Source organism: Choloepus didactylus, chromosome 7 (genome assembly GCF_015220235.1).
Source record: "Choloepus didactylus isolate mChoDid1 chromosome 7, mChoDid1.pri, whole genome shotgun sequence".
Classification (NCBI taxonomy): domain Eukaryota; kingdom Metazoa; phylum Chordata; class Mammalia; order Pilosa; family Megalonychidae; genus Choloepus; species Choloepus didactylus.
In genome coordinates this window covers 119982180-120006385 of record NC_051313.1, presented here as the reverse complement: position 1 = coordinate 120006385, position 24206 = coordinate 119982180, and the positions used below count along the sequence as shown (strand labels likewise).

General features: G+C 56.5%; 3 protein-coding genes across 5 annotated transcripts; 1 reads left to right on the top strand and 2 right to left on the bottom strand.

Moving 5' to 3' along the window:
- Nucleotides 1-72: 72 nt before the first annotated feature.
- SAPCD1 (suppressor APC domain containing 1) lies at nt 73-2132 on the top strand. 2 transcript variants are annotated; one of them, XM_037843684.1, is made up of 5 exons: nt 73-413; nt 644-784; nt 1316-1411; nt 1512-1601; nt 1694-2132. In XM_037843684.1, exons 1-5 carry the CDS (start codon nt 321-323, stop codon nt 1787-1789), a joined length of 516 nt encoding a protein of 171 aa, XP_037699612.1. In that variant the 5' UTR covers nt 73-320; the 3' UTR covers nt 1790-2132. The 2 variants fall into 2 exon arrangements, with proteins under 2 accessions (XP_037699612.1, XP_037699613.1); XM_037843685.1 differs by lacking the exon at nt 1316-1411.
- VWA7 (von Willebrand factor A domain containing 7) lies at nt 1931-10770 on the bottom strand. The gene is given in 19 exon segments (XM_037843676.1): nt 1931-2677; nt 2792-2966; nt 3154-3293; nt 3369-3670; nt 4009-4101; nt 4211-4363; nt 4522-4666; nt 4965-5150; nt 5628-5744; nt 5973-6085; nt 7069-7238; nt 7348-7543; nt 8003-8113; nt 8727-8823; nt 9355-9636; nt 9908-9934; nt 9936-10157; nt 10491-10543; nt 10642-10770. Coding segments are annotated over 19 exon segments (2766 nt in total). The 5' UTR covers nt 10652-10770; the 3' UTR covers nt 1931-2503.
- Nucleotides 10771-10899: 129 nt separating this feature from the next.
- On the bottom strand, nt 10900-23721 carry VARS1 (valyl-tRNA synthetase 1). Of its 2 annotated transcripts, none has more exons than XM_037842907.1 (30): nt 23361-23721; nt 22671-23090; nt 21439-21573; nt 21208-21346; nt 20863-20987; nt 20689-20773; nt 20353-20453; nt 20087-20214; nt 17914-18078; nt 17561-17642; nt 16925-17044; nt 16731-16839; nt 16543-16637; nt 16063-16153; nt 15717-15841; nt 15523-15626; nt 15278-15436; nt 15072-15162; nt 14823-14928; nt 14661-14731; nt 14453-14578; nt 13993-14097; nt 13843-13911; nt 13674-13752; nt 13417-13544; nt 12980-13135; nt 12577-12783; nt 12386-12497; nt 11926-12251; nt 10900-11044 (listed from the first exon to the last, which is right to left on the bottom strand). In XM_037842907.1, the coding sequence occupies exons 2-30, from the start codon at nt 23055-23057 to the stop codon at nt 10976-10978; spliced, it is 3795 nt and encodes a 1264-aa protein (XP_037698835.1). In that variant the 5' UTR covers nt 23058-23090; nt 23361-23721; the 3' UTR covers nt 10900-10975. The 2 variants fall into 2 exon arrangements, with proteins under 2 accessions (XP_037698835.1, XP_037698836.1); XM_037842908.1 differs by having other exon boundaries at nt 20689-20770.
- Nucleotides 23722-24206: the final 485 nt, after the last annotated feature.

The window sequence follows — 24206 nt, the reverse complement described above, 5'->3', positions numbered from 1 at the left end:
CAGAGCAGGAGTTTACAGAGGGACCTGCCCTGCCTCATTAATGATACAGTGACACTGCTGTAGGCAGACCTCCGATTCTACCCAGGGGGGACTTCATGAGAACAAGCCACTTCAAGACGGCCCTACAAAAACAGATTAGAGGGGAGAAAAGGAGCCCTGGGGAGATATGGTCTTCGCCCTTAAGTAGGAACACCCCAACCTCAGACAGACACAGCCTGAGAGGCTGACAGTTCAGGACGGTGTGAGTCAGGGGTGGAGGGGGAAGGGCCAGTCCGGGCTGCACCCGTGGGAGTGGCTCCACCCTCTCCCACCTCAGAGCCATGGGGAGCCCGGTGCAGGCTTCCTACACGGTCCTGCTGCTGCCTCTGGGGACAAGCTGCCAAGACCCAGGGGCCCGGAACTTCTTCCTTTGGGTGAGTATTAGCCTAAAAAGGAGGCCCATGGGAAAGCCCCTTTCCCTTGATCTGCCCTCTGTATTTCCACTCAACTTTGAGGATTCACCAGTCTTCCCCCTTCCTTCTCCTGCCTGCCAGGTGCTCAGTGGCTAGTCTGGGCTCGTTCTCAGTAACCAGACAACGAACCCAACAGGGCCCAGAGCCCTGCTGTGGACGGAAAGTAAGCCTCTGCTTTCTGCCTTTTCTAGCTGCAGAAGATGCAGACTCTGGAGAGAGAACAGGATGTCCTGTGGCAGGGGCTGGAGCTGCTGGAGCACAGCCGGGCCTGGTTTGAGAGTCATCTGAGGGAGGCACAGAGACAGCAGCTGCATCTGGGTGCCCTTGGGGAGGTACGGGGCTGTCCCTCTGTGTGTGTTTGGGGGGCAGGCAGTGCAGAGGGAGCAAGGAAGTGTGAACACAGCCTGAGACCACTCTGGAGAGGGGAGAGTTAATGGGCAGGGATCATAAGGATCATGAACTGAAGGCAGCATTGTAATGACAGGATGCCAGGGGGTTAGGTTAGTGTTCATTGTTGGGGATGGACGAGGCTGGTCTACACTCTATTCAGAGGGACATGATTTGGATCATTCCATTGAGATGGGGGAGTGGCCTGGATTAGGAAGCTGGGGCAGGGATGGCCAGGGAGGATCCAAAAGCATAGGGAGAGGGGGTGTTGTATATTGTGCTATTTGAGGGGTTGGAGGAATTGGAATGGTAAGAAGATACAGGTGGGGAGTATTGGATTTTTCTACCTGCCTGGAGGGTACTGGGATGAGGGGACCCAGATAGAGGAGTGGAATGTCCTGTGATGACAGACGAAGGCTGGCAGATGAACCTCAAATTTTCACCACGTCGTCAGCCTCCAACTCCTCCTTCTTTAGACTTTTCTGACAGATTTATACTCAGAGCCTCATGGCCTCCAGTTAGCCCAGATTCTAAAGGTGAACATCTGTTTGCAGAACCTGATTCAGGAGAAGGTGAGTTTATTATTTTTAGTTTAGGCATTTGGTAAGTGGGGACAGGGGAATTGTTGGTTCAGTGCTGGTTTAAGAGAAAACACAACCAATTTCCCCTCAGTTCTCCCCGTGTCCAATGAACAAGGCTAGTCCCTGCACCTCCCAGGAGTGGAAGGAAAGGTCAAGGAAACAGGGCTTGTGGTTACAACAGGTAAATTTTAGGGATGTGGGGGAAGGCAGAGCCCTCACCCTGAGGGTAGGGAGCAGCACAGATGCCTAGTCTGTTTCTCTCCTCTTCTCCAGGAGTTGTCAAGGCAGCAGAAAGGAGTCATCCAGCCAAAGGGGGAGAGGGCTCAGCTGGGCTGCCCCAAAGGATGGAGGGGCCCCAGCCTCATCTAAGGCCTCCTCTTGCTCCCCTTGGTCTGATGAGGGAGGAGGCTGAGAGAACCCCCAACCTCCTCTTTCTGCTTCTTAACTCAACAGTCAAATGGCTACAGGTGGTGGGTCAAGTGAAGTTCATACTTCTTGATGTTAAGCTTCTCTTCTCCTTCTGGCAACTTCCATTTCATCTTTTTGCTGTTGCATGCCCTCTCTCTCCCCTATATGATGTGCAACAATGATCTTCCTTTGAAATCTCTTTGGGGAGAAGACACTTTTATTGTACTGGTCCTTCAGCTTTAAATATAAAAATAAAATGGAGGCTGCTCCAGAGTTTTAAATAAAAACAATTCTATAAATAACATTTCCTGGCATCCTCCTACCCCACTCCCAACCCTAGTCTCCTCCCCATATGTCTTCCTTTCTACCTGAGCCTGGGAGAGCCTGAATAGGTAGTGGAATAAAGATGTTACAGAGAAATAGAAAGCAACTCTCTCCAAAAATAAGTCTTGGTTGGTTCCCAGGAGGGTTAGGAGGGAAAGGACATTGTGGGAAAATCCATTGCCCTCTACCCCAGATTCATAGTTTTTAAGAAAGAAAAGGGACAAAGTGCATTAGGAGGGAATCCTCCATCCCAGCTGGGAGAGAAGGAGCCCCAAGGCTCACATTCCTTTCCCACAAATAGGGGAAGATTGTAAAGTACCCTAGAGGCCTCTCCCTTCAGGGGCTGTTGTGTCAACAGGAGGTCAGACCTAGCAGGAGCAGCACCCCTCCAACTGTGCCCCACCAGGAGTTGCCCGCCATCCCTCCCCCAGCCCTGTCTCGAGTCACCAAAGTGGAGGGACCAAAGGCAGGGCTGGCCGTGGTGAGGATGGGGCCGGACGAGTGGGTGACAACAGTGAGCTGGTCCTAAGGGGAAACAGGAGAGAATGTCAGAGCGGGGCTAGGGCTGCACCCAAACTAAACCTTCACCACTCTGGCCTTGCCCTGCCCATCTTCCAATGGAAAGTGGGGGCGTCTCACCTGCGGGGCTGGGGCCAGCACCAGGAGCCGGAGGAAGGCATGGGTCGGGGGCACTGCGCTGGCTTCTCTGCTGGTCGCTGTCACTGTCACCGTCACCACGGAGTCCGGGGTGGCTGAGTCTGGGACCTCCAACCACAGGCGCCCCCATGCGGACTCATTCTGCCCCAGGCGAACCCTGGAGAGTGGATACAGACATCCTGCCGAGGCCCCAGGCACCCGAGAGCTGAAAGCCACAGCAGGGAGCCAAGTGAAGAGGAAATCTGAGGGCACATTAGAAGGAAAAAAGGGCGGGAACCCAAGTCCCACATCAGAGGAAATGAAAGGTGGAGCCTGAAGGGAGCAGGGGGATTCAAGGGCTTCACCTGGAGAGGTTAGAGGTGAGGGCAAAGCTGGGGTTGACAGATGTCCTAAGGTCAAGATCCTGGGGGCCCGAGAAGCTGGCCATGTGGAGGCTGAGTGGGGCCTTGCTGCCCGGGGCCAGGAAACCTGGAGGGCCACTGAGCTGCAGGGGAGGGCTGGTCAGGGGAGGAGCCGGTCCTGCTCTCTCCAGCCCCAGCCGCACCTTCTCCCGTCTCACCTCCAGCAGAACAGGGACCACCATGCAGGGCTGGGGAGCTGCCCTGTGCAGGCCCTGCCCTCCTCCGTCCTGGCCAACCAGCTCCAGGGAGAAGGGGTGCGGGGTGGACAGCAGCGTGGGTGGTAGCGAGGCGGAGAGGAGACCTCGCTCCGCGGGTCCCATGGACTCCAGGGGGACCCGGCCCAGCTCGGTGCCCTCCGGGACCCTTCGAAGGACAACGTGGGAGAAATGTGGCCGAGGTTCCCTGGGGCTGCCTCTGAAGCCCGGCCCCGTCACCTCTACCAGCAGCTGGGTCTGGAGACCTGGGGCAGGGGAGGGGAGAACAGTGGTCTACATGAAAACCAGTCACAGGGAGAAAAGAATGAACAGCCTTTGGAATAGGGGTCACCTCTGGGGAATATGGATGGGGAAAAAGGGTTACCTCTGAGGGGAAAGATGGGGAACATCAGGAGGGAGTTCTGGGAAGCTGGAAATGTTCTGTATCTTTAACTGGGTGATGGTTACAGGGTGTACATTTGAAATCCATCAAACTGTACACTTACGATTAGTGCACTTTACTGTATGTAAATTGTATTTCAATTAAAATGTTAAAAAATATATATTAAAATAATTAATGAAGAAGGGTGGGAGAGCAGAATACCTGCAACTGGCTGAGTCAGGGGGTAGAGACCAGGATGGGGTACATCCTCCATGGGGATCCCAAAGTGGAAGAGGAAGTCCACGGAGGTCTGAGCTGGGGAGGTGAAGGCAGTCAGAGAACTTCTAATGCAAATATGATGGATATTGTTCCCTGAGGCCTGCAGCCTCCCCTTCTCCTTCCCAAGGATCAACTCCCTCCTTACCTTGCACTCTCACCCGAGGGGTGCCCTCAGCCGTGACCTGGATCTCCCAGGCCCCAGTCTGTGGGGGGTCATTCATGGTCACCAGCCAGAACTGCCCAAAGCGGTGAGTGTGACCCAGAGGACCCTCACCTTCCTCCTGGTCCTGGGAGACCCCTAAGGTGGGTGGGGGGATGAGGGAACAAGAGATTGTCACAGGAGATAATTCCTTTTCTCTCTTCCCCCCAAGTACCAGAGCTCCAGTCTCCCACTCCCACCCCATTCCTTTAGAGCCTCCCCCTGAGTCTCCATTCTTTCTCTCCCTTGAGACATACACATGAAGGTTCCTGCAGGGTTCCTGATCCAGAAGGTGCTGATCTGCCCATGGATCCGGACTGTGAGCCTCTGGAGCAGCCCATCCACACTGAACACAAGCAGCCTCCCAGGCACCATGACGGGGGGCTCCAGGGGAAGAGTCACCTTGGGGGATGGGCAGCATCAAAAATGGGGGGAAGATAAGCCATGGGATGCGGTAGGAGCAAAGATAGGACTTAGGACTTTCTGTGATAGCCCTGCAGGGCAGAATAGTGGAGACCTCAAGATGCAACAGGGTCCGGGGAGGTGGTACTAATATGGAAGGAGCACTTGAAGGTGAGCAGCCATGGATCTCAGGGGGAGGGAAACAAGAGCCATTCCCCTTTGCCCTATGAGATGCAGTGTCACCTATCCCTTCAGTTCTGAATGGAAGCCACTGGTCCCTCTGGCTCCCCACACTTACCAGGTCAGCCATGCTCTCCCCCACAATGGCTGCCACATCCCGAATGTGCTGGTCTTTGGTGAAGATCACCTCTCCTCCTGAGGCCAGAGCCACCGCCTCATATGGCTCAAAACGCAGAGGGGACAAAACCTCACGCCGGGCTCGACCCTGAACCCTTGATGGGTCTTCAGTCACCAGGAACGTCACCTGAAGCCAGAAGAGAGCCCAGGATTTGGGGGTCTGAGCGCCACGTACCATTGTGAATGAGGGATCGCCTGTGCTCAGGCTTTCAACAGAGCTGATGGCTGGAGATAAGGTCCCTGTCTACCCTCTGGCTGCTCCCACGGGGTCTCCCAATGACACAGTTAGTAGTTGGCCAACTCCTTGTAACCACCTGTATGATATTTCACAGTGGATTCTTGGCAATTACTTCTCTAGTGCTTCAAATGGTTTATTGGGGCATGTTCAAATCTGAATTCAGCATCAAGAGTAGGGTCTCACGCTCTTGAGTATTGTTAAAGGTATCAGGAAGTGTTGCATTCAGTGTTCGCTCTTCCCTACCCCACGCTAAGGCTGGTTCTACCACCATGGTGTGGAGTGACACTTGTTATAAGTGTGGTCATAGGCTCTCCCACATCCTCATACTGAGTGGCCAACACTGGGTCTCCCCTCAGCTATGCTCACTCTGCAGCGCCGCTCCCGAGTCAGGGATTCCACGCGGTTGGTGAGAAGGGCATCCTTGGGTGAGGCATCAGTGAAGACAAAGATGTCCGAGAGTGGAGGTGTGTACAGCAGTGCCAGCTGGCAGGGAGGAACAGGGCTAGTGTTAAAAATGGCGGTGATGGGAATGGGTAGAGCAAAGGAAGTCAGAGAGGAAATATGGTCCTGGAACCCTGGAGAGAGCCCAGAAGAACTAGACTCTGAAGGTGAGGTGGGGTATGGGGGTGTCCCAGAAAGGCTCTGGCTTCCCTTGGTAATGGGGTCTGCAAAGGACGGGATAAGAAGGGAAGGAGAAGGGAGGAGTCAGACCTCCACGGCTGACAGGCACATCTCAGGCTCATCACCACCCCCTAAGGCATGGAGTTCATTGAGTTGTTTCCAGAAGCTGTCAGGGTCACTGGTTGTAAAGACAGGGCCAAACCCTGCGGAGTGAAAAAGAAAGTTGAGATAATGAGGAGGGACTGCCCCTCTTTCCCATCCAAGGCCACCTCCCCAGTTAAGAGGCCCACTGTGCTCCTGGGGTAGACAAGTATCTAAATAATAATATTCCCTTACTTATACCTTGACAGGGCAGGGCAGGGGTTAGGTGTGTCTGGTGGAAAACTGGGCCTCATGCTTCCACTTCCTTAACAAAATGGTGGCACTTCCTATGGTCCTGAGTGGGCCTTTATTGGGTATATTTGTGCATATAAAAAAACAATTGGGGGCCTCAGTTTCCTCATGGTAAAAGCCAGAAAAAATTATAAATAGTACTTACTTCACAGGATTATTGGGAGGACTAAATGAGTTGATTTCATAATTCTTAGAATAGGGCCTTGACACATAATAAGTACTAAATTCATAATTAACCATTCACTCATTTATTCCTATCTTCAGCAAACATGTAATAAGCCCCTATTAAATGTCAGCCACTCACTATGAGATTTTACAGACAAATCAGACGGAAACCCTGCCCTTAGGGAAATCTCAGTCCAGTAGGTGTTCTATTTGATCATCATTTCAACCCTGGGAGATAGGCAGGATAAGGCAGGTGTACTGACTTATTTTAGGGATGATGAAATTGAGATAAAGAGAAGTGAAATGACAGGCCTAAGGACTGGGCCAAATCTTCTGACTTCCAGTTCAGTGGGGGAAAGGAATACAAAGTTGTCTCAGACACTTCAACCCTGGACCCACCAACCCCCATCTTCATCCCAATCTTTCTACAGGAAATGGCAGAAACTGAACATGACTTATGGTAGATGTGGCCGATTGTCTCCTATACACACAAATGTATCCAGTAAAGACCCACTAAGAACCAAAGGAAGTTCCACCATTTTGTTAAGGAAGTGGAGGCATGAGGCCCACTTTCCCACCAGGGGCACTTACCCCCTGCCCTGGACTTTCCTGCCTGGGCTACAGTTACCTGGGTCGTGGAAAGGCACCAGGATGTAGTGGACGGGTTCCATGGGGCCGCCCCGCCGCTGCTCCACAATGTGGCGAGCCTGGATTTTGGCAGCATTGATCTCCTCTCCCATACTGCCTGTTGTGTCCAGGACGAAGCTCAGGCTAGAGGCTGGGGTGATGTCCAGCAGCCTGGGGAGCAGGCCAGAGACCCAGTGAAGGGTCTGCACATTCATCCCCAGCCCCTGGTCTCTCAGCTCTCTAGGAGCATCTGCCCATCAGGGAGCCCCTGGCCGCTCACCTGGAGAAACCCCTGTCTCCCAGGCGGCTTCGCAGGAGGCTGAAGGCCTGGATAGAGGCTAGAAGGGCCAGTCTGGCAGCCTGGAGGTGCAACGTGTGGTGGGGGGAGAAGCCTGGGGATGTGCTATCCTTGTTGATGCCTCCCCGGGGGTGCTGGGAGCTGCTCCGGTCAAAATGGCCCCCATGGCTACATTTCCCTGGGTTGGGAAAAGGGATTCTGGAGGGTGGAGGTCAAAAACCCACTGCTTCCTAAGAAAATGCTGCCCTCTCTGACCTGGCCTGACCCTCTGTCCCTCAGCAAAGGATCAGCAGGAAATGATGACAGTTTGTGGAGGACAGAGCTGGAGTAAAGGTGGAGGGGTCAGTCACCATGGCATGCAGGGGATCCCCCAATCCCGCCAGTCAGTCCCCCAAAGCTGCCTGGGGGCAATGGAAGACTCCTATCAGCTGAGCAAGAAGTGACCTCCTCCCCCAACCCCAATGATCACAGCCACCTCAGTGGACCCACCCCATTCCCAACAGTCTCTTCTTCCAGGAAGGGATGCCACAGGAAATGGGACAAGGGCCCATTTCTTCAGAAGAGTCCATTTTGCCTTTAGGTTGTCATAGGGAAGTGACTTCCCCCCCTTGCTTCTGGGAGCCTTCCTGTCTGGTACCTGGAGGTTTGGGGGGATGAGTTCCAAAGTAGCCAGAAGTGAGGAGAGGGACGCCCAGCAAATTCCCAGGGCAGCTCAACTCCTCACAATCGGAGCAGGTCGGGTCGCCCACTGGGAAGAGAGGGCAGGGAGCTAGAACCCAAGATCCCCCCACCTCTAACCTTTTATCCTTGTCTATCCAAACTTCTTTGGCTTTTCCTTTCAGCTGAAAGAAGGTGAAAAGCTCATAGATACTATGACTAGGCTTTCTGGACTAAAACCAAAGTTCATGGGCTGGCAATGAGACTGAATATTTGAGACTGGGTCTGTGCTAGGAAACCCAGGAAGTGTGGGGACCAATCCTATGGGGATTCTGCCCTCTGAGCTGTGGACAGGAAGTGAGCTTGTGATGGGATACGGCAGGCAACTTCTGGTTCATAGTTTAGACAGAAGAATGCAACCAGAGAGAAGGCACCAGGATGTGACCCAGTGAGGGGAGGGAGCCTCATGAAACAGTGCTTGACTGAGGTCTGAGACCCCGTCCTGGCTCTCTTCTCCCGTGTGTGACCTTAGAAAAGCCACTTAACTGACCTGGCCCTTGGCTGGACTAGGGGACCTCATAGATCCTTCCAGAGATGAAGTGACGTCACATCTATGTGACCTCAGGATGTGACACTGAGGCTGGGTGGACTGAGAGGAGGTAGCTCGGTGGGCTCCCACCTTACCACCTGGGTCATGCCCTTACCTTGTGCCAGGCTCTGGAGCTTCTGCCTTGGCCACAGGAGATGAGGGTGTGGCTGCTGCTCCCCCAGTTCTACCCAGTTGCTGTGGCTGTAAAAATCCTGGGGAAGGAAGAAGGGGGGAAACGAGGCACTGGTCTGATTGCTCTCACCATCTCCAGCCCTGACACACCATTGCCCCGAGGTTCCCACCCAAAAAGTCCTCTCCCACCCCCACTGCTCCTGTCAGACACCTTGAGTCCCCTTCCATTACTCTTCCTCCAGTGCCCAGAAGATGGCCTTACCCCAAGTGGGAACTCTTTCTTTCCATCCCACTCAGAATTATAAGCCAAAGGCCTTTCATTGGCCTCCAAGGCCCTACACGGAGCGCTGTGTCCCTTTCGCCTCCCAGCCTCATGGCCTTCCTCTCTCACCCTCACTTCTCTCCAGCCACCATGGCCTTCTTGCTGTTCCTACAGAAAGTGCTGCCATTTTGGAAGTAAGAAACTAGGAAATAGCCTCAGGGCATTGGCAGGAAGTACCCCAAACCCTCCTCAATAGGGAGAGGCATGATTAAGAAGGCAGTTAATTTCTCCATCCAAGAAATAGGAAAACTAGAATTAATGACCCCAAACTGGTGTTCACTGTTCTCACCTGCAGGGCATGAAGTGCAGCCCCGAGGCGCTGGCGGGCCAGGGTATGGTCAAGGGCTCTGGCGGCCACCAGGGTCTCCCGAAGAGCCCCCGCCACGCGCAGGCGCCCCTGGCCCAGCCGCTCAGCGTCAAAGTGCAGTTCAGGGTCATTCCTGGATGTCGGCAGGAAGTCCTGGGCGGCATTGGCACGAGACACCTCTCCTAGGGCTGCTCGGAAACGCCGGGAAGGAGACCCAGGCCCAAAGTAGGCAGCAAAGAGGTCATCAGCAAGGAGGGTGCGGCCCTGGTGACAGTGGTAGGGGGCAGGGGCTCCAGCAAAGCCCATCTTTACCTCAGCAATTGGCACTCATGGCTGGACCCTATAAGGGAAGTGGGATTCCTGGGCCTCTCCAAGGAAGGGGGCTCCTGGTTTCCACATCCAGGCTTCCCAGGGTATTGTTGCTGGGTGGGGTGGTGGGAGGGGGTCCCTTCTCTTGCAACCAGGTTCTCAAGGACTAGAGGTCCAGGGGATTAGGGAATCTGGCTGGGGCATGATGGGGCCCAGGGACTCTCACCAGGAAGTCCTCAAGCCGAAGTGGGGGGGCGGCCTGGGGGCGGCTGCTCCAGGAAGAGCTGCAGAGTGGCGTTGAGCGCCGCCTCCTCAGTCAGGTCCTGGTGGGTAATGGAGCCGGGGGCAGCCAGAAGGCTCCAGATGTTGGGGAAGAAGGCAGATGTTGGGGGCAGCAGCAGCTGCAGCAGGAGCAGCACTGGGGGGCTCAGGTGGGCTAGGGGCCCCTCTGCAGGCAGCATGGCTGAAACATGGACCTAGAAAGAAAAGGCTCTCAAGGGAGGAGGAAGCAGTGGGCAATTCCAGGTTAGGCCGGTCTCCAAGGACACCTGCTTTCACTTCCTCCTCCTCCACCTGCTTTGCCTTGAGCGCCTTGTCTGCTCCAGCTTGGCTCCCCCACCCACTCCCCATTCAGTCACCCAGACCACCTGAAGGCCTTATGAGGCTGGTAGGGACACACATCTGCCAGCAGGGTCTAAGGCTCCCCACCCCAGGCCCCCTCTCCCCAGCTCTGGGCCGAGTCCCCAGCCCTGCCCCAGGGACGGTCCCCACACATCGGAAGTCTGTCTCTTCTCAGGCCTCTCCCCTACCTGGTTGCTGGGTCTCCTGGGCAGGGCTGGCTGGGGTGTGGTGTCACAGGGCCCTGAGGTCAGAGTTATAATTAGCCGGGTCTCAGTTCAAGGGGAGGGAGGCCCGAGCGTGGTGGGGACAAGACAGGTGGCCCCCGGCCCTGCTACTCACGCTTGCTCATGGCTAGAAGCAGCAGCCAGTTCCAGGGCGGGCCTCCCTCAGCCGCAGTGCAGAGGTGAGTGAGGCAGCGCCAGGGAGGGGGCAGGGAGCGGGCAGCATGACTCAGGCCTGGCTCAGTGCCAGGGACAGACCCAGACAGACACACCCCTCTGCCCACCAGGACACCGGCGGCCTGCTCTGAGGACTCGGGAACCCACGCCTCCAGCACCCCCTCCCCACCCACACCCCATGCACACAGACGAAAGATGGTTTTGTGGCAAAATATTTTATTGCTGCCATCCTCATGGTGGACCACTGGGGGTTGTGAGGGTGGGAGTTGGGAGTATCACAGCATCTTCTCAAACAGGGCGATGGCCTCGTCCACCTTCCTGAGCTCTGCTTCCGTCTGTTGGAGCTGGGGGTGCAAGAGGGGGTGGTGAGGACCTGGGCCCAAGAGAGGCCTCCAAACACCCAGGATGGCAGAGGGGGCAAAGTTGGAAAGATGGGGGAGGACCCTGGGAGGGTAAGTTCAGGTAAGTGTGTGTGCTTGCCTAGCCCTGTACCCCCAAATTCTACCTTCCCCTCCGGCACCCCCTCCCGTTTTTACCATGACCTGGCCTTTTGGGTCTTACCTTTTCCCACAGAGTGGTCAGACCCTCAGGACAAAAGGGCCTCAGAGCCCACATGTCCCACCCAGACCCCTGCCCCAGTGTCCAGTGGTCAGGAGCTCAAGGTTCGAGGCAGACAAAAGTCCCAGCAAGGCACTAAACCTTCATTTGTAAAATGGAGATAATACCGCCAGCCCTCAGAGGGCAATTCAGAAAATGGAGAAACCGCATTCACTTGTCGAGGCTCAGAACTCAGCCCCACTGCTGCTGTGCCTGGGTGAGGTTCACCCCCTGCTCTTCCCCGGAGTGGTGAGTGTGCGGAGAGAGCACTGGGAGGCGAGCCTGGCCTTCCTGGGTCAGCCCCGTGGGGTCCCAGCCCAGCCCCAGGCCTGTGGGTTCCATGTGTGAGCAGCAGGAGGAGTTTGGGGCCTGGCCGGGAGGCAGGACACCCGGGTCTAGGCCTGCCTCCATCTCCAATTTGCTGTGTGACCCTGGGCTGCCCCCTCTTCCTGATCTGTTCCCCTCCAGACACACACCCCCCATGCTCAAGGAGCCTGGGCCCTGGGCTCCCCCAGATTCCCCAGGGCTGGGCAATGAGTCCAGACTCATGATCTGGGATTTGATGATAGAGGGAGCTGAGGGAGAGGGAAATGGGGAGGGGGGCCCCCCTCCCTCCGCCCCACCACACCTTGGCTTCATCTGTCTCCTGGACTGCGAGGGGCACCTTGGCAGGGTAGCCCGGAGCGGCGCGGCGCTCCTGCAGGCGCTGGGCTTGCCGCTGTGCCTCCCCACGCTTGGCCTGCAGCTTGCCCAGCTCCCGGGCCGGGTCAACCAGTCCCTGCAGCTGCAGGTGGACGGAGCAGCGGTCAGAGGCCAGGGCCACAGCGCAGCCCTGAGGTGCGGGAGCCCCCAGGGCCAGGACGGCCACCACACCCGCGCTGGCCAGCGCCTGCACATAGACCGACACTGCTGACGCCAGGGTGCCCGTGGCCTCCTCAGCCACTTCCAGGAAACCTGTGGGGGAGGGCGGAAGGTGAGGCGTGGCCTCAAGGAGACAGGAGACGAGGCAGTCGTGGCCAGACACTGGGTGGGCGCCCGGAGTGGGTGAGGGGCAGCGGCATGGGAGGGCACGGGGGTCTGAGGCTCACAGTCAGGCCGGGTCCGGGTGAGGTTGTAGTCGGCACGCAGGGAGCGCACAGCTCGCGTGATGCTTAGTGCCAGCTCCAGGGCGGCTTCAGCCTCAGGGTCCTTCCAGGAGCACTGTGGGCAGAGGGAGCGTGAGGGAGGCTGGAGGGGGCAGTCCAGAGACACCCCCTACCCCACCAAACACACCTCATACCTCCGAGGGCTCTGGGTAGGGGGTAACGCAGAGGCTGGGGGGTGCCTGGGGTGTCCGCCGGGGCAGCCTCTGGAATAGCTCCTCGGTCACAAAGGGCATGAAGGGTGAGAGCAGCCGCAGGCCGACGTCCAGGCAGGTGTAGAGGGTCTGGCGGGCGCACTCGGCTGCCACCTGGTCCACCCCGTTCAGTACAGGCTTCAGGCACTCCTATGGGGCGGGGAGGTATAGGTACAGGGGGCAGGGTTGGGGAAGGTCTAACCTCGAGCCCTCACTGAGCCAGTGGGGACCAGGAAGGGGAAGTGGTGGCTCACCTTGAGGCCAACCACTGGCAAAGCTGGCCCAGGGCTCTGCTGCCCCTGCCACCCCTACCACTCCCCAGGGACCTCCCTCTGCTGCTTCTCACCAGGTAGACGTCACAGAGCTCATAGAGCCAGAAGCTGTATTGGGCGGTGGTGACAGCTGGGAAATCATAGGCCTGGAAGCCCTGGTTGCTGAGCCTCACGGCCTCAGCCAGCCGGCTGCGGATCCAGCGGTCCACTAGGCTCTCGTGGCCTCCAGGCTGGGGACAGGGGTGCTTATCAGCCAGGGGGCCCCACAGGCCCAGGGGGCACATGCCCAAGGTCAGGGAGCCAGACGGGGTCCAAGGCAACCAAGCATACACCCCAGGCCCTCAGCCAGCCACCTGTGGGGAGGACCCCCAAGCCCTGTGAACCATCTGCCCCCCACCCCCCACTCCCTATTAGATGAAGGCTCCCTGGGGTCAGGGGCTGGGCCTTGGATGCTGGCTGCCATCCTGGCACAACACAGGCTTTGCTTGATGACCACCCAGCAGGCCCACACCTCGGAGGTAGGTGAGGGCACGAAACCCTTCCCAAGGCCACGGAGGGCAAACTTGGTGGCGTTCCAGAGCTTGTTGCAGAAGTGGCGATAACCCAATATCCGGTTCACATCCAGGTTGATGTCGCGGCCTGGGTGGGGGGTGAAGTGTGATCCTCACCAGGTCTCCCTCCCCAACCCACGGCCACCAGGGGCCAAGGGTGGAGGAGAGGGTGGGCCTCAGGCAGGAGCGGAGCTGGGAGAGGTTTTGGGGGCCATACCCTGGGATGTGTAGGCGCAGAGACCAAAGCGGAGAGCATCGGTGCCACACTCAGGAATTCCCACTGGGAAGTCGGCCCTCTACGGGAGCAGGGGTAGAGAGGGGGTGTCTTCAGCCAGCCCTCCTACCCTCTGCTCCCACTGCAGTCCTCAGGGCCTCACCCTCCGTACCTGCCCTTCTTTAGCCTTCTCCACCTCACTGGGATCCAGGTTGCTGTTCAGTAACTGGTCGTGGAGGCCCTGGGGGTGGGGGGAGCGGTGAGGTGGCCGTGGTCACAGCCCCATTGCCCCCTCCTGGCCTGGCCCACCCCCCGGCCCCACCTGCAGGGAGACCCCATGGATGACATCCAGGGGGTCAATGACATTGCCCAGAGACTTGCTCATCTTCCGGCCGTGGGCGTCTCGCACAATGGCATGGAGGTAGACCTGAGGGGCAGGAGGGGCCCGTGAGGCCAAGGGCACACCAAGGCCTCAATGCCACCCCCCTGCCCCCACCGACCTGGCATCAGCTCTGCCCCACGCCGACACCTCAGGCCCCTCCCAGCATCCCCTGCAGGCCACTCAGTGCCTTTATGCGAATTAGTAGGTGCTCTCTCCTCTGGGAAGACGAAGCCCTGTGCCAGGGCACAGGCTGGATTTTGGCTGCCACAAGCCCTCCTGGCTGGGACCCCCCACAGCCATCCAAGGAGCCCTCCCTCGGGGCCTACCCACGCTCAGCCTACAGCACAGGAGGCGGGCAGGTGAGGAGTGGGCTGGGGGTGGGGTCACGGCACCTGCGCACCTCTCTGAAGGGCAGCCTGCCGGTGAGCTTCAGCCCCAGCATGACCATCCGAGCCACCCAGAAGAACAGGATGTCATGGCCTGTCTCCAGCAGTGTTCCCGGGTAGAACACACTCAGGTCTTCTGACTGGGGGCAGAAGAGGGTGTGATGGGAAGCCAAGCACCCAATTCCAAGAACCCCCCACCCTTGCCTGGCCCCGGGAATGCACCTGGTTGGGCCAGCCCAGGATGGAGAATGGGAAGAGGCCGGAGGAGAACCAGGTGTCCAACACGTCCTCATCTGAGGAAGGCCGAAGGTCACAGGTCAGAGGACACAGAGATGAGGATCAGAGCCCCAATTCTGCCCTCCCACCCCCAAAGCCCTGCCTTGCCTTGCTGGAGACTGATCTTGTCTGGGGACACTCCAAACTCCTTGGCCGCCTTCTCCCGGGCCTCGGCCTCACTGCGCCCACTTACCCAGTACCGCCCGTCGGGGTCCTGCCAAGGGCGGAATGAGCATCCAAGGGGGCTTGTCTGCCTGGCCCCGTGAACCCTGAAGCCCTGACCCACTCCTACCAAGGAACCAACAAACCCACAGCTCCCCTAAAGGGTCCAGTCTCCAGCTCTGGCCCTGCCCTCACCTCCCCGGGGGGTACAGCTGGGTCGCTGATGGTGATGAAGTAGGCCGGGATGCGATGGCCCCACCACAGCTGCCGGGAGATGCACCAGTCCCTGCAAACGGGCCGGGGGCGGGAGGGGAGGTTCAGGGAGGACAGGACAGCGCCCTGGCCTGCAGCCTGCTCAGCCCCTTGCCCAGCCACCCTCTCCACCCTGGGGGACCACGCACCGAATGTTATCCATCCAGGCGTGCCACGTGCGCCGATGGGCCTCAGGCAGGATGCGGAGATCGCCCCGCCTCACAGCTGCGCTGGCGGCCTGGGCCATCTCCCCACAGCGCACGTACCACTGCGGCCGCAGCAGAGGCTCCACCACGTCCTTGGAGCGGCTGGGGGTGCACAGGGGTGGGGGGGTGGGGCGATGAACCCCCTGAGGAGCCCCTGCGCCCCGCCCTTCCCTGATCCCCACCCTCACTTGCAAAGTGGCACCACCATGGGGTTGTCCTCCATGCCACGGAACAGTCCCTTCTCCTTCAGTGCTGCCAGCACGGCCTTCCTGGCCTCAAACCTGGGCAGGCCCTGGGTGGGAGAGAGACCCCATCAGGGCGAGGCCTAGATACTCCCCTCTTCCCCCCGCCCCGGGCCCCCCCATGCCACCCCCAGCCTCACCAGGAAAGGTGGGGGCACGTTGATGAGGGCCCCGCGGGAGTCCATGATGCTGATGGCCTCCAGCCCGTGCCGCTGCCCGACCTCGCAGTCGTTCTGGTCGTGGGCGGGGGTGATCTTCACCGCACCTGGGGGCGCATGGGGGGCCAGGGGCACGAGGGGCTCAGTAAAGTCCCTTCCCACACTCAACTCCCATTTCCTAATACAACCACCTTGAGACCCAGCCCAAGTCCTGCCTGTTCAGTTGAAGCTTATTTTCTTTTACTTAAAGGGAGAAAAGACGCCTGGGCAGGGAGTGCCTGATGGGCCTCGGACTCTCCCTCCCTCTACAGGGCCAGCCGCTGCTCACCTGTGCCAAACTCCATGTCCACGAAATCATCGAAGACAACGGGGAGGCTCCGAGACAGGAACGGGTGGACCAGGTGCTTCCCCTGCAGGTGCTGGGGACAGAGGGAGGTGTCAACAATGCACCAAGGTAGCACGTGGTGGTGACGGTGGCACCACACTGAACGTGATTAACACCACTGACATGTGCACTTGTGAGTGCTTAAAAGGGGAAATGTTAGGTTGCATATGTGTTACCATAAGAAGAGTTTAAATAAAAAACCAAAATGTGCCAAGGGCTTCCACCCAGGGCCCTGACTGTCCCAAAATCCAGACTCCCCCAAATGACTCCATTTTCAGGGCTGGGAAAGAAGCTGAAAGACTGAGCTTCTAATCCAATTCCCTCTCCTCAGCCAAGGGTCTCAGGCCCCTGCCTGCTCCCACAAAAGCCTGGGAGCCCATCTCTGCCAGCGTCATCCCAATGTGGGAAGCGCGCCTGCCCCACCTGGTATCTGGAGTCATTGGGGTGCACAGCCACGGCCACATCTCCCAGCATCGTCTCGATCCGAGTTGTTGCCACCACCACCTCCTCGTCGCTATCTGGGGTGACAGGAGGCCTTGTGGTCTCAGCCCTGGCCCCCCCCTTCATCCCCCTTGCCCCCCACCCAGAACTCTGGTGCCCCCAGCTCCTACCTGAGCCTTGGACCTTGTAGGCAAAGGAAACAAGGACCCCAAACTCCACTTTCTCCTTGTAGCCAGGCACGGAGAGCAGGGTGCGACCTGTCAGCTCCTTCTTATCCACCTGCAAGTTGTATATTAAGGGAGTGGTCCAGGGGAGGGGCCAGGGCTAGAGATGGAAAGAGCTGGAGAGCAGGAGACGGGCACACCTCAATGTCAGAGATGGCGGAGTTGAGAGTGCAGGACCAGTTGACCAGGCGAGTGCTGCGATAGATGACCCCTTCCTCGTGGAGCCGGACAAAGGCCTCGGTCACAGCCGCTGAGAGTTTCTGGGGTGGCGGCAGGAGAACATCAGAGAGCTGGGCCCTGGTGTCTGAGGGGCCCTGACAGACATGCCAAGGTGGCAGGGTCCAGGGAGACTGGGCCTCCTGAGCAGGGCCTAGACTCCCACCTTTCAGCACACAGGCCCCTTTGAGGGCTGGAGGGTAGACAAGCTTTTACTGAGGACGAGAGGAAGCTACAGGACCTGAGGGCCAGGGAACAAGCCTGGTAATGCTGGAGATGGCAGGGAAGCCACCCAGCTGGGGACAGGTGCTGGTGCAGAGGCCTGATTCAGAAGCTTGGAGAGCTGCCTAGAGGACTGTGGATCTCACAGGTGACACAGGGAACATGAAAGATAATGATGTGAGGTGGGGAGAGGTGTGGACAGTTGAGCCCTTAGTGGTTTCCTGTGAGTGATTTCACCTCCTGGGGGACGGGCTGCAGCAGATGTGCTCTTTTCTGTGGGTGCCGTACCCTGGGGGAACCTCCCTTTCCAGCCCCAGGCCCGAGACCCCTTTGCTCACAGAGTCCATGGTGAAACAGGCTCGATCCCAGTCCAAAGAGCTGCCAAGCTTCTTCAGCTGATGGTAAATCCGGTCACCTTTCCTGGAAGTGGACGGACAGGCAGGCCAGCATCAGCACTCAGGCCTTGGCTGGAGGGAGACACTGGGCACTGGGTGGCTAATGGGGCGGTATGGGGGTCACTCATCCCCTGAATCTGGCCCAGGCCTGGGAGTCACCTGATACTCAGCCTATGTGAGGGGCTCTGCACCCTGCAGCCAGGGGTCGTAGGGGACAGGCCTCTGCCGGGCAGGGGAGGGGGAGGGAGGGACAGGGAGGCCAGGCCGCGATGCCCACAGGCACGCTGCATACTCACTCCTCCTTCCACTTCCAGACCTCCCGCAGAAAGGCCTCGCGGCCCAGCTGGTGCCGGCTCAACCCCTGCTCGCGCCACAGTTTCTTTTCTACCACCACCTGGGTGGCAATGCCCGCATGGTCACAGCCAGGGTTCCACAGGGTGATCTCTCCGCGCATGCGGTGCCTGCAGGGGGCACACGGAGAGCTGAGGTTACGCAAAGGCCCACCCAGACGGTGAGCTAGGCCAGTGGAGCCTGGCACCACAGGAAAAGGGACTTCTGGGCAGGGAGTCGATGAACTCAGGTGGAGCTAGGAGCCCCCGCCCCACAATGATAAAATTAGTCAAGAAGATATGTAAGAATAGCCAAGGCACTTTTGAAAAAAAACAAAACAAAACAAAAAAACAAAGAGAGGCTCTTACCTAACTAAAAATAGCAAAATACGTGTGAAAGGATGAATGAAAGAATAAGTTATGGCAGAAGAAAAAACAAACAGATGAGGGAAACAAAATACTGTCTGGAAACAGATCTGAGGAAGTTTAACAACTGTTAAAGGTGGCATTTCAAATCAGTAGGGAAGAACAAACTACTCAATAGATTTGTTTGGGACAACTAACTCATTATTTGGAAAAAAATAAAATTTTTCTTCCTACTTCCCAATAGTCACAAAAATAAATTTTGGACAGATCAAAGAACTCAACCCAAGAAACAAAACTATGAGAAAAGCATAGAAATTAACACAGCTTCCAAATATATATATAAAATGGGAGGAACTTAGGTGAGTATGTTTATATCTTCAAGGTAGGACAGGCCATCTTTAATCAGGCACAAAAGCAAAAGTCACAAAGAAAAACATGGAAAAGTTGACGGGATCAAAATGTAAAACCTCAGAACAACAGAAGACTCTCTATCTGAAGTTAAAAAGCAAGTTTTGCTAGAATAGGAAAAAACATTTACAATTTATATAGCAAACAAAAAATCACTATCAAGAATGCATGAAGATGATGAATGTACAACTATTTGAAGATACTGTGAACAAATGATTGTGCACTTTGGATCATTGTATGGTATGTGAATATATCTCAATAAAACTGCATTTTTAAAAAGAATGCATAAAAAAATTTCTAACAAACCAACCAATGAGAAGAAAAAATAACAAAGAGCCAAAAGAAAAGTGGGTAAACGATAGGTACAAATTCACAAGTGGGTAAACCTGACTAGCCAAGAAACCGAGGGCAAGAGGCACAGCCTCAACAGTCATCAGAAAAACAGGAAAATAACAGAGACACCAATTTTGGACCCACTGGTTGGCAAAACAGAGACCGTTAACATCTAGGGTTGGCAAGAGCATGGCACGTTCAGTGCTTGGAGGTGTGGACAGGGAAGCTGAACTGGGGGGCAACCTGGCAGCGTGTATTCGTCAGCAATACAAGGTAGGCCCCTCCAACTGAGCAGTCTCACTTCCTGGTGGCTACACCAGAGAAATCCTTCTACATATGCTTGAGAAGCATGGACAGATGTGTATTCCAGCAAGGGTTTCAACAGAGAAAGATCAGAACAACCACTAATAAAAAAAAAATGACTTCAGTATGGTGTACCCACACCATGGAATACTATGAAGCAATTAAAGTGAAGCCAGTCTCTCTGTAAGGACAAGGAAAGACCTCTAAGACGAACTCTTTAGTGGAAGAAGAAAGTTGTAGAGTAACTTTGGTGTGAGCCTTTTCTATTAAAGAATAGAAAAATCAAAACACCTAAAATGGAAACTATATATTTATATGGTTATATGTAGATAAATAAATAGATGAGAAAAATCTAGAAAGACACACATCAAAGTGATAACAAACAATGGCTATCTCCAGGAAGGATGCAGGTCTGCAAGGGGGGTTACTAAGGAGACTTGAAATCTTAAATATCTCACATGAATATATTCACATACATCTTGTTTAATTCAAAGTAATGCTGTTTTTAGTAGAAAGAGGTAGAAGGGAAGACAGTCTGCAGGTGAGGATGTTGGGTGGGGTTCTCTGACTAGGGGAGGATACTAAGGCATCAGATGGGAGTGACCAAAAAAGAAGTGTAGTCTCCCTGGGGAGCAGAGCTGAGGGCCAGTAGAGAAGGAGTGAGATGGTGGGAGAGAAGAGGGTGCAGGGCAGGGGGAGCCAGAGAGGCAGAGGAGAGGATGCTACTCACCATCGGGTCAGGCAGTCCTGGATGGCGTTGGTCAGTGCGTGGCCCAGGTGCAGAGAGCCTGTCACATTGGGGGGTGGGATGCACATCATGAAGACACCTCGGGGATTTGGTACTGACACACTGGAACGCTGCCGGTGGAGGAGGGTTGGGGCACACACTTAAGGCCTCATGTCACCGCTCCCCACCCGTTCCCAGGCAATATGTCCTTCAGCCCTGTCCTTCCCTACCCCCAACCCCTCCAGGCCTGGGCAACAGCACCTACTCACCCCATACTCTGGCTTGAAGAAGCCCTGCTGCTCCCACCAAGGGTACCAGGCAGCCTCCACATATTGAGGGCTGTAGGAGTCGGGCATGGTGCCACTGACATCTGGGGGGGAGGAGAAGCAGGGTCAGTGCCCAGGCTAGGTCAGTGCTGAGGCCAGGAGCAGCTGGGAAGGGGAAGGGCCAGCAGAGAAGGACCTGGGCCTCTCTTGATCATGTTGGGATCTGCAAACCCTCACCAAACAAAGCGGTAGAAACAAGGACAGAGCAAGAAGGGGTAAAAGCTTGCAAGGAGCAGTTGAGGAGGATAGTGGTGGAAGGTCACTCCCCCCTCCCAATACCTTTCTTTTCCCCAGGTGGGGTTGGGAGATCATAGGTAATGACACCAGGATCCCTTTTCTCCTTCTTCTCTGGTTTTGGTTTCTTCTGATAGGAGGGATAAGATATAGGCCCAGATGTCAGCCACCCCATCACCAGCACCAACCATCCTTCTAGTTCCAACCGTAGCCTCTTACCTCCCCTGGAGGTGGCTGCTGCTGCTGGATCTTCTGCTTCTGTTGAAATTTCTCTAGCTTCTCCCGTTTCTTTGCCTCTTTCTTGAGCTGAGCAGCTGTCTTTGGTGGTGCAGGAAACTCAGGCCCTGGAGAAAGGCAGAGAAATGTAGATTCAGCCCTCTGGGGATCCTTCATGAACCTACTACTATGTATGTTTCAGATGGGCTATTCCAGCTGCCCGAGGGTTCCCCCATTTGGATCTCTCCCTGCCGCAGTGAATTTGCCATTCCCAAGAGAAAAAAGGAAGTGCGTTGCACAGAAGGCTCCAAAGGAACCCCTACCCTCCCACTGCCCATCCTTTCTCACCTGGCTGTTGGGAGACAGGTCTAGCACCTGAGCACAGAACCACCTCTCCTAGCACAGCCCGGAATTCTGGCTGCTGGACACATGTGACAAACCAGCGAGTCACATTACCCCAGATCCGGCGGGCGGAAGGGTCCAGGACCTGGGACAGAGAAAAAAATGAGCTACCCTTAGTCATCCTACAGTGAGGTCTGAGGGAGTCCCCTCATTCTTCCCCAGAACTCAGCGACTCACATATCGGAAAGGCAGCAGCAAAGCCGTGACAGCTGCCAGGTCAGCCAAAGTGGGGGCCTCCCTGGCCAGATAGGTGTGCTGGCGAAGCCACTCCTCCAAGGGGCTCAGGGCCCGGCCTAGGGCCCCCAGCGCAGCCTGGCAGGAAGGGGAAGAGGGTAAGACCAGACAAGGCTGGCCCACCTCAACACCACTCCCCAACCACCTCACCTGGAACCCAAACCATTTGGCCTCCCTCCACTCCCACAAACCCACCCACCTGAGGCCAGTTTCATCTTTGCTCACATGGTCACAATAAAAATACTTTCTCTCCATTTATTCAACAACTCCTACTGAACACTATGTGTCAGAGGCATGGGAAGCTAGAGTGAAGATTACATGAGACAACACAGCAATTGCTTCAACAAATATTTATTAATCACCTACTATGTGCCAGGCACTTGTCTAGGGAACAAGAAGACAAGTTAAACCGACCGAGCCCTTGACCCGGTAGTTTACATTCTAGGGGGAGTGACAATAAATGAGCAAATATATAATGCATTATCCTATTTTTCTCCTTAAGTGCTATGGAGAAAAATAAAGCAGGGTGAGGGGGAGAGGGAATTCCAGAAGAGGGGGCCTCTATTTTAAATAGGGTGATCAGGATCTGAGGGAGCAAACAAGGGTCTATGTCACATATTCATTCGTTCAAGAAATACTAAATATCCACCATATGCTCAGAACTCCGCAAAGGGACAAGAGGTGGAGCTACAAGGACACTGAGGCACAGTCCCGTTCTGCAGGCACATGCAGTTACAATCTGGTGGGGCGCTCCATAAACGGTTATCTCCCCCCAGCAACTGTCATCTCTCCTGGCCCAACCTGTTTCTCCTCATCAATCCTTCACCCAGTTTTTTCGCACAATTCAAAGTAACCTTCATCCTCATCCAGTTTGACTCATCAATTTACTCAGAGCCTTTAAAGCTCCAGGCATCGAGGTTAAGTGTTTTGCACACACCTTTTAATCTTCTTAACTCAGTGAGGCAGGTATTACATCACTTTCATTTTACAGACAAAAAGAGACTAAGGTTCAGAGAATTTAATGTGCTCAAGGTTACTGTACCAGGTGGCAATCTGGGATTTGAGGGAAATCTTCCCACATCTGACACACTATCTTCCTATCTCAGTATCCATCCCAATCCTTGCTTCTTTCCTTGTAATCTCCCACCTTCCTCTCTTTCCTTCTCACCACTCACCTGGGGGTCTTGGGCAGAACTTCGGAGTCCCAGGGCTGGAAGGGTTGCCCCACAGGCAGCTGGTATTAGCTCCGTGTCGGCATAACTGACCCACTGTTGGACAAGGACAGCTGCCTGGCTACCGCCAGGGCCCCCTAAGCCTGCTGGCCACAGCAGCTGGGCCACAGCAGTGGCCCCCCACACCCAGAGCCCACCGGGCCCCTGTTCCAGGGCGGGCAGGCGAGGTGGAGGAAAGGGAGTCCTGCTGGTCGGGGGAGGCTGGAGACAGATGCGCGGGTGGGCTCCTCCCCATCCTGGACTCTCCCCTGCCTCACCATAGCGCGCGGCTATGAGGGCTCGCAGGCTGGGGAAGGCATCCGGGTGAGGGGAGACGTAGAGGATGGACATGGTTATGCAGGGGGTCCGAACGAGATGGAAAACCTATGGAGACAGAGATACAGGGGAAGACTGAGGGATTCAAGGCAGTCCTATTTGATGAGAGAGGGAACCCTCACCGGGCCTCCTCTATCGCAGGCGCCCCAGGGCAGGGGGTCTGACCAGGCCTCAGGAGCCGAGGGCTCGGCTTTCAGAGTGGCAAAGACAGTGGGAAGCGCCTGGGGAATTCGGGAACAGGGACTCCTCACGATCGCGGGTCCTCTTAGGGGCCCCTCGGCATCCGGCTGGATGCGCGTTAGGGCAGCGTGTACGTACTAGAGGGAGGCGGCCAGGTCAGGCCGGGCATCCACCTCGCAGCCGGGCGCCGGCCACGGCTACCGGCCGGGTGGCAAAGGCCGAGGAGTCGGGCGGGCGGGGGCGATAGGCGGTCCTCCCGGCGACCCTAGCTCCCTGCGACCGCCGCCGCGCCGCCGGAGCCCACGTGTACTCCCCTTTGTGACAAGGAGCTTTTCCGGGCTTGCGGGTCCTGGCGCGGGCGGCCGCGTCCCGCCTGTGTGGGCGGCCACTGTCCTATTCGTCCCTGCCCCAGGGCCCGAGACTCCCGCCGCGGGGCGCGCTGACGAGGAACGGCGCGGCGCGCGGGCACAGAAAGGGAGGGCGCCCCCGAGAACGGCACCCCCGTCAGGCGCCGCCGCGGACACCCTGCACGGGTCTTCCAGACGGGCGCGCGCGAGCGCCGGGGCTGCCGGCAGGGGAGGGCGGCGCCCAGCGGGCGGCCGGGGAAGTGTCAGGGGGACTGTGCCAGGCCAGGCCGGGGGAGGGCGGCGCGGCGCGGCGCATTTCGGGTAGTGAGAAGGACACCGAGGAGGGAGCCGACCGGCAGGGGGAGGGCCGCTTCGCCAAGAGCCAGCGTCCAGCTCCCTCTCTGAGCTTTGTTTCTTTATTCTGAGGTGAAAGAGTCACGCGAGATGTCCTCTAAGGTCAGCTGTGAATTCCATCTGTAGCGGAAACTCAGTTGCTGACAGAGTGAATGAAAAGTTAATAATTCCCAGTCATAAATCTCTCCACACTGCAAGTCGTGTCACTTGTATTTCCCGGTATATATATTTAGAGTGCCGGAAACCTCTTAGGCACTTGGTGTCTCAAGGCATTGGCTGTCAC